Source organism: Abrus precatorius, unplaced genomic scaffold (assembly GCF_003935025.1).
Source record: "Abrus precatorius isolate BTA unplaced genomic scaffold, Abrus_2018 Scaffold9, whole genome shotgun sequence".
In the NCBI taxonomy this organism is placed as follows: domain Eukaryota; kingdom Viridiplantae; phylum Streptophyta; class Magnoliopsida; order Fabales; family Fabaceae; genus Abrus; species Abrus precatorius.
In genome coordinates, this window is record NW_020874439.1 from 17,241,101 (window position 1) to 17,250,592 (window position 9,492).

Genomic DNA, 9,492 nt, shown 5'->3' on the forward strand with positions numbered 1-9,492 from the left:
TTGGGCCATGGATGTTGGCAAAAAAATCCATGAAGAAGAAAATAGGTCAATCTAGGATTAGTGGCTCTTCACACTTTGTGGATAAGGGTAGGGACTATACTTCAGAATCCAAGTTTGATGTTTTAGGCAATCAAGAATCCCAAATTGAATTGGTGAACGATGATATCTCAAGTAACCCTATTTTCCAGAATAGTAGCAAGGACCTTGTTCCTGAGTCCCTCCATAGTACTCCCAACCACAACAGAAATAATAATAAGCATACTAGCAGATCTAGCAACTATCCTAAGTAGTTAAATAAGGCAAAAATTATCCAAAAACAGGGAAAACCAGATAAGGATAAGGTATCTCTTCCTTAATTTGAGATTAGGATGGATTGCGCTGATGATAAGAACAAAATTGATAATCATGATCATAAAGAAATCTTTTGCTTAATGAATCAAATTCAATAAGATTTAATTCAGCATTCTAACAGTAGTAAATCCATCCAAGATCTCTTAGGTATAAAACCTAAGGGCTCTTGGTCCCAACCAAGTAGAATGACCCCTACGGAGAAGCCTCAAGATCATGATAAATATAATAGTCTAAATACCCTTCAGAATCAGGATTATGGAAAGACAGCTGACCATCAGCCCATGGAGTGTGTTATTAGCTCTCAGCATCTTTCAAATGCTACCTGATTCTTATTTTCCCTTCCTATCAACTGTTTATTTTGGAATTGCAGAGAAGCTGGAGGAAAATGTTTCTCCAGACTTGTTAATGATTTGATTTCTATTTATCATTTGGACTTTATAGCCATTCTTGAACCTAGAGTTAGTAAAGCTAAAGCTGATAAAATAATTAATAAACTAAATCTAGATGCTTTTGAGAGGATTGAGGAACTGAGTTTTTCTGGAGGGATTTGGTATATTTGGAACACTAAAAAGTCAATATATCTGTTTTACACAAGGCTAAGTCTATCATCCACCTAAAAGTTAAGGTTCGTAGATATGAGGAGTGGATTCTCTCCTCTATCTATGCTAGCCCCCATGAGAATTTGGGATTTGAATGTTGGTAGGATCTTATTGAATTTAGTACTCAAATTCAGTCCCCTTAACGTTTGGCTGGAGACTTTAACTCTATACTTGATTATAGGAAAAAGATTAGGGGTAGACCTACCAATCCTAACTCAATTAGAAAACTAGTTAATTGTCTTTATTATTGTGGGCTGGAAGATTTAGGTTTCAAAGGAACATTTTTACTTAGCAAAGAGGTCAATTAAAGAAAAGACTAGATACGGTTATTGCCAATTATGCATGGCGTACCTTATTTCATAATAGCTCAGTTATCCACATTCTTATTCTCAAATGATAACCCAGTCGTTGTGCCTCTACTCCTTTTATTTTCATTTAATTTCTTATAAATATAATATAATTTTAATTAATTTTTTAAATGTTTTTACTCTCATTCTAACTATTTCACTTGTTACATGACATATTTATCAAAACTATTTACTTTTCAAATTTTGTTTATATATTTAAATTAATATTTTGAAATAATTGCTTTTCTTCAAATATATACTAATATTTTTATTTTTATGTGCAACTCTCACAAGTGTTTATATCCCTTCAGATGTATTCTAAATATTATTTTTAATTTTATTTACAATATATCTTTAATAGTGTTATTGAATTATTTTTTTTCCAGATCAATAGTTCTTTAAGTAAAGGCCATATACATAATTTACATCTAATATTTAATTAAAAACTTTTTTTTATCTTTAGATATTTGAATAATTTAGTTACGTTCATACCATGATGTTATTCACAAATTGAATAAAATTATTTGAAAAACGATTAAAATTAAAACTAACCTTACCAAAAATATTGCCATTTACTAATAAATAAAATTTCTTAAATGTTAAAGTAGCTTTTCTTGGTATAATTTTTATCTAAAAAAATTGGTAGTATAGAGTATAAAGATTTCTATCACTAATATAATATATTATATCACCAAATAATTTTATTAGTAAAAATATTAATAAATACTATCAATTTATTAAATTAATAGTATAAAACATGATTTGTTAGTATAAATTTTTAAAATTTATACAAATAATTTATTTTTTGTTAGATAAAATTATACTAACAAAATCTATTACATGTCCTTTAATCATTTCTCAAAGGTTTTGTTAGTTGATGGGTATAGGATGTACAGAGTAATACTCTCACATCATGCTACAATGAGATTTACGAGGGACCATTCTTACTATATATGGTTGCACTTGTAACAAGTTTTGTTGGATAATGTGTTAATAATAGATACAAATTTGTACTTATGTGTCAATCATTCAAACGTTACCTCCCTATTATGGTTTGTGAAAGTAATTGAAGTTGAAAAAAGAAGAGAATAATAACATAGGTCGATCGGGATGAAACTTGGTAAAATAATATTTTAATAATTCTTTTAAAATAAATTTTATTAATCTGATCATTCAATTTAAATTATTGTATTATATTAATAATTATTATAAGAATAAGAATAATAAATATAAGAATAAAGATTCAAAATAATATACTTAACTTTTTTTAATTATTCATATATAATTATAGGCTTTAGATTTACAGTTTTTGCAATTTTAAACAAGAACTATTTTCACTAGATACGTTTCATAGATTTTTTTTTATACGTTTTTTTAATTACAGAAATATGAGATTTTTTTATAAAATTAAAGAAATATAATTTTTTAAAAATTGTCATTCACAACTTTAAACCAAATTTTTATATTTTTTTATATTTTTAAATTTTTAAATTTTTAAATTTTTTAAAAAATATCATCATTGATAATTTTTGAAACTTTATCATATTTTTAATTTTTTTTATCTCTAAACTTTTATACTTACATTAAAAATTGTTAAAGACGATTTTTAAAATTTATATTTTTGTAATATTTTAAAAAATTCCATATTTCAGTATATATAATTTCTAAATATCATATATAAAAAAATAATCATTCATTTGATAATAATAATAATAATAATAAACATACGCTGTTACATTATATTAATGACTATAGGTGCCATGATCCTTATATAGAAAGAAATAAAACATAAAGAAGGTGAGTTAATGTTAGAATGTAGATAGAAACAAATAGGTAAGAAATTTTATCATGGCGAAAGTTGACGTGGATGAGTGTGGAGTTTGGAAGCAAGGAGTTTTTATGGATAAAGCATGCATCCCTTTTGAAATTGATGTTAGGGGGAATTTGAAGCCTTTCACATTATGCTTTGAAGGATACCATTTTTGTCTTTCTGAGTGTAGGTGGGACTTGATCCATTAATTTGTCTAGTCTTTATAATAGTCTCCTTCCTACGTACCCTTTCTTGCCAAATGTAAAAAGGCAAACCACACTAAAGCCAATCCCTACCTTATGTCCCTTTCTTCAACCAACATAAGGCAAAACATCTTTGGCAATGGCAGAGACACGAACACAACCAAAGACTGGCACAGTGGCAGTTTCTCCAAATGCTTTCTAGTTCCACATCAATAATCAGATCATCAAAACCAAGTAGCCCTTCGTTACATTTTTCTCTCAAGTGGGAATGGTTATTTCTCCTGTTTCGCCATCTAATCAGTGCAAGTTTATTGGATTTTAGGTTACAACTCCAAAATTGGGTTTGGAGATTCGCCCATAACATTATCGACAAAATTATAATTGTGTTTTGAACACGCATGCTTTTGTGTTTCATACCATAATTTACATAAAAGTAATATTAAGTTGCTTTTCCATTGAATTGGAACACACTTTACAAGCTATAATCCTAAAACACCCTAAATAAATAAACTTTTCAGAATGTTAGTTTTGCTTTTAAATAAAATAAATTTTCTTTTAATTTAATGCCATCAGTTATAATTTTGTGTTAGATCTATATTTATAAGTTTTTTTAATGTCCAAATACATACTTTAAGTTTTTTCAGGGTCATTTACATAGAAAAAGCTATTTAAAATAAATTCAGTTTTCAAAGTCGAAACTAATATTTTTTTTAAAAAAAATTAAGGAATAAAATATTCTACTCATAATTTTAAAGGTTAATTTGGTTTTTTTTTTTTTTTTTTTTGCGTGTCCAGAGAAGAGAGCGGAAAAGGAAAGAAAAAAAAAAGAAATTTAAAACAGGAAAAAGAAAAAGGGAGAACGAAAGTAAAAGACACAGGAAAAATAAAGAAAAAAAGAAAAGGAAAGAAAAAGAAAGCAAGACAGCGAAATGTGAGAAAGGGCAGTGGGGGAATCAGGTAGAAGGACCCCCCCCCCCCCCCCCCCCCCCCCCCTTTCTCTCTCTCTCAACCTCATTGTGATGGCGTGATTTACTTTCACTTTTTCTCTCGACAGGAATCTTTGAAAATCGAAAGCATCCCATGAAACAAGAAGAAAAGGGAAAAAAAATAATATTATGATGGAAAAAAAAAAATGAAAGAAAACTTTAACAAGAGAGGTATACAAAGAGAAAGAAAGGCATGTGCAACACGAAGTGGTCACCTTGTTCTTGTTATTTGTAAAGTTATGGTTTGCTAATGACACACTTGGTTAGTAGTACCACTATGGTACAAGGTATCGGTGGCGTTAGAATTTGGTGAGAAATGGAGAAAAGACAGGGATCACCTTGATTTGGTTTGGCCTGTTGATAAGATTGCGATGTATTAGCACTTTGCTGGTCCTAAGTGTCCTATGAGAGTCCTCGTGCCTACCATGGTGTGGTCTGGTCATACACTGTTTCTATGATTATTTGTGTGCTCGTGCACTTGGTGACCAGACAAAAATATGGTCCCAGACAACTCAAATCTTAAATGAATCGTCCGGTAATAAATTTGAAATCAGTAACTGTTTTTATAAATAAAAATGTATCAATTTAACAAATTTTTAAGAGACATGCTAAAAAAAAGGAACAATTACATTAGAATAAATAAAATGCTACCATGAAGCTGAAGGACTAACTTGGAAGGGAAAAGGAAAAGTTAATGCAAGGAATATAATACATTCTCCCTATTTATTAATTCGTATCAAATATACATTTAATTATATAGTACAAATGGGTTTAAAGATGGTACAACTGGTCCATTGGGTCACATTGTTCCTCAAAGTAATTTTTTCCCTGCTTGAAGAAATAATGTTGTGAAGCTTTTTCTTTGTTTCTTTAAATCTTGATTACTTTGAAAGACACCTCATTAATTACTTTACTTAAACATTTTACTGTAGTCTCCTTTCATATTATAATAACACATTTATAAACTACAATCAATGGATTATATCATCATAGCAAACTAGTAATCTTTTTTGTTAAAAAAATTGTGAATTTGAATTGAGATGAACCTTAATTTCATGCAATTTGATGTGGATCATAATTTTTTAGGTGAGATATCATAACAATGAATATTCGATATTTTGTTTTGAGGCTTTTAATGTTGACAGGCAGTCTTCAATATGACTTCTGACAAGAATATCAATTTTGATTCATCATTAATATAAATAAATTATTTTACATTGTTATTTGGCTATGTATAGCGAAGTCATTATAAGAAGCCAATTATCATATTTATCAGTTAGAAAGCCATATTTTTTAATAAAGTATGCACACATTATTAAACATAAGCTAGAAAAAATAAATAATTATAATGAATCAAATTACAATATTACAGATATTAAAAAATAAATAAAAATATTTAAATTCGTGATCAATAATTGTAAAACGAAAATAAAAATCATACAATAAAAGGTTCAATCCCCATCATCTTTAGAAAAAACACAACCTCTCATTGTTTATTTTCTGCAAATGGTGACAAGTTCTGACCCCATGGAACTCCGCACTCCACACCTAAAGTAAAAAAAGCAGCGTTTCAAACAAAACGGAAAGGAACCCAAGTGAGAGAAATTTCCAATGAGAGGAAATTTTGGAGCATAATTGAAAAGTTAAACGTTAAAATATGAATTTATTTTTATTCATATGATGTGGAGAGAGGGAATAAATAGATGGATTTTTCATATAAGAAAATATCTATAACAAAAAAATTGAAATAATTATTATATATAATTTTCTATATTGTATAATATTGCACTTATAAAATAATCATAAATAAATATACAATATTTGTAACCATTTCTTCAAACGTTTACACCACGTTCATTTGCCTTTTGTGAGTTCTAAAATTTTGTAACTTTTAATTTAATGTATCCAATTTTACCATTCATATTCACATAGGCGATAATTTGAAAAAAAAAAAGTTAACAATTATTACGATACTTTGTCTTGTAAAATATTATTACATTTTAGTGCATGGTACGGGAGAAATTTCCAATTCATATATTACATCCATTCCTGCATTTCCCTTTTCATAATTTTTGTCAAAAATAAAAAAAAAATATTGTTTTTATTATGTATTAAATACTTAAATAGGAATCTATTTAAGAATACTTTTTAGGAGAATAATATTTAAATACAATTCTTTAAGTATTTTTAATATTATTTTTAATTAAAATTAATGTTTTACGTTAGTAATTTGTGATAAACTTAATACGCACCTTTCACTATTCTAATTAAAATTAATAGTACTTAATTGCTTAAAACTATCTTAAATAAAGGTATAATTTTTTAAAAACTATTATAATAAAGTTTTGAACATTTAATTATTAATTTAATATTTTTAAATATTTATAATTTTTTTATTATTTAAAAATTAATTCTTTAATTTGAATGTATTTAATACAATAAAATATTTAGTATAAATAATAAAAATGGTATTAAATTATTAAAATTAAAAACATTATATAATAAATTTTAATTTATCATTAATTATTAATTTAATTTAATGATATTTATGTTGTGAAAAAAATTATTAGTGTATATGAATTTGAATAATCAATTTAAATGAAGTTTTGGAATAATAAAATGACTAGTTATTGTATTTATTTTATGAATTTACGTTTACATTCGATATTATTATTGTACTGGAAGGAAAGGAAGTATGATATGAAGCTTAATTTTGTTTTGTGGCTGTCCCTAGGAACCAAACAGTTCCACCAACCTGCAACCTCTCACTATCATCATTCTCTCTCTCTCTCTCTTTTCTTTCCCTGTCGTCTCCACACAGAGACAAATCACACTACGCTCACTCATTCCGCTTTCTCTTCACACTCCATTCTCTTAACATGAGCAAACCACAAACCTCCACACCCCATTTTCGGTTATGAATCCCCCACCCCAACCGCCACAACCTCACCGACCCTCCACCTCTTGCCACCGCCATCCACAAGAACACTTCACCGGCTTCTGTCCCTCATGCCTCTGCGAACGCCTCGCCCTTCTCGACCCCAACAACAACAACAACTCCTCTTCCTCCCGCAAACCCCCCACCGCCGCCGCCGCCCTTAAAGCCATTTTCCGACCACCCTCTCTCCCGGAGCTCCGCCGCACTAAGTCCTTCTCTGCCTCTAAAAACGAACCCTTCTCCGGTGTCTTTGAACCTCAACGAAAGTCCTGCGACGTCAGAGCCAGGAGCACTCTCTGGAACCTCTTTAACCAAGACAATAGCAACAACAACACACTAAACACCAAAAACGACGAGCCTCCACGTGTAGTTCAGACCGAGCCCGAAGTTCATTCCAAAACGCTCGCTTCTTCGTCAACGACCGAGGAGGAACTTAAAGACAAATACAAAGAGCAAGTCGAAGGTGAAGCCGAAGAGGAGCACGAAGAGAAAGACGAGATTAGGGTTTTGGAGGAACCCAATGTGTGCGATGTGAACGAAATTGTGGAGGAAAAAGAAGAACAACAAGAAGAAGCTGTTATTGTTGTTGAAGAAGAAGAAGAGGAAGAAGAGTTGAAGACAATGAAGGACCACATAGATCTAGATTCATCGCAAGCAAAGAAAGCGAGGGACTTCAAGGAAATTGCCGGAAGCTTCTGGTCTGCAGCATCGGTTTTCAGCAAGAAGTTGCAGAAATGGAGGCAGAAGCAGAAGACAAAGAAGCGGCGTAACGGTACGCTGCCGGTGGAGAAGCCGATCGGGCGGCAATTCCGGGACACGCAGTCGGAGATCGCTGATTACGGCTTCGGCCGGCGGTCCTGCGACACCGATCCCAGGTTTTCCCTGGACGCTGGGAGGTTCTCCCTGGACGCCGGCCGGATGTCCTTCGACGATCCGAGGTACTCGTTGGAGGAGCCCCGGGCTTCCTGGGATGGGTACTTGATCGGAAGAACGGGCTTTCCGAGGATGCCGACGATGTTGTCGGTGGTGGAGGATGCTCCGGTGCATCATGTTGTGAGGACTGATACACAAATTCCGGTTGAGGAACCGGTGAATGAGGATGAATATGTGCCTGGTGGAACTGCACAGACTAGAGAATACTATTCTGATTCCTCATCTAGGAGGAGGAAGAGTCTTGATAGGTCCAATTCGGTTAGGAAGAGTGTTTCTTTGGAGGTTGATGAGTTGAAGTCGGTGTCAAGTGGCAGCATTGGTAATAATAACGGCAATAGTGTTACTGTTAATGCCAAGGTGACCCCTGCTGGTGTTGATTATGTGCAGGGGGTGAAAATGGGGTTCAATGATCGAGATTTGAGTTCGAATTCGATGAGGGAAGATTGCTGTTCCGAGACGTTTGACATGAGTGTGATTGGAAATGGCAACCAGAAAGGGTCAAAGAAGTCACGCCGATGGAGGTGGAGCATTTGGGGCTTTATTCACCGGCGTAGTGGGAACAAGGATGAGGATGAGGATAGGTATAGTAGGGTGAATGGGGTGGAGCGGTCCTTCTCGGAGTCGTGGCAGGAGTTGAGAGGTGATCGCGGTGGAGATGGTAGAGGTGGTGGCCTCAATGGCAGGGTGTTGAGGAGCAATAGCAGTGTGAGTTGGAGAAATTCTCAAGGCATTGGTAATGGTGGGCCTTTCGGGACTTTCAGGAGGAATGGTATTCAGGGTAATGGGAATGGAAAGAAGGGTAAGGATGAGTTTGTGTTGGAAAGGAACAGGAGTGCAAGGTACTCTCCTAACAACATTGACAATGGTCTCTTGCGGTTCTACTTGACTCCCATGAGAGGGAGCCGTAGAAATGGGTCTGTGAAAAGTAGGTCGAACCAGGCACATTCTATTGCAAGAAGCGTGCTTGGATTGTATTAACATGGAAGGTCCATAAGGTGTTCTTTTGGTTTCATGTTGTTAATTTTGCTGTGCATTTGTTGTGTAAACCACACATGCCCTATGTATTATTCTTGATGGTTGGTTGGATAAAGCACCCTGCATTTTTCTTTTACAGTGAGTAGCATGCTTCTTCAATTTAATCTTAATAACAGGAGTTTTCAGTGTTTCTTCTTTCAGTCTATGCTGCCGTTAGTCAATAGTGACTTGAATCTCTTCATTCTTCCCCTCTGTTATTATTATTATTTTTTTTTATAATTTGACAGAAAAAGAATGGGACATATGGCTAGATTTGTGGCGTTACTCAAAATATGCTTTCTCTTTGGACT

At 32.6% G+C, this 9,492-nt stretch overlaps 1 protein-coding gene across 1 annotated transcript; it reads left to right on the forward strand.

Annotated features, from left to right (window-relative positions):
- Positions 1 to 7,213: 7,213 nt before the first annotated feature.
- LOC113850910 (protein OCTOPUS-like) lies at positions 7,214 to 9,145 on the forward strand. Its single transcript, XM_027481428.1, has 2 exons — positions 7,214 to 8,467; positions 8,555 to 9,145. Exons 1-2 carry the CDS (start codon positions 7,214 to 7,216, stop codon positions 9,143 to 9,145), a joined length of 1,845 nt encoding a protein of 614 aa, XP_027337229.1.
- The last annotated feature ends 347 nt before the right edge of the window (positions 9,146 to 9,492 follow it).

Excerpts from the sequence above, each read along its gene's own strand:
- LOC113850910 (XM_027481428.1), top strand. The coding sequence starts at position 7,214 with ATGAATCCCCCACCCCAACCGCCACAACCTCACCGACCCTCCACCTCT. Across the intron at positions 8,468-8,554 it reads AGGTTGATGAGTTGAAGTCG|GGGGTGAAAATGGGGTTCAA; the intron begins GTGTCAAGTGGC and ends GATTATGTGCAG.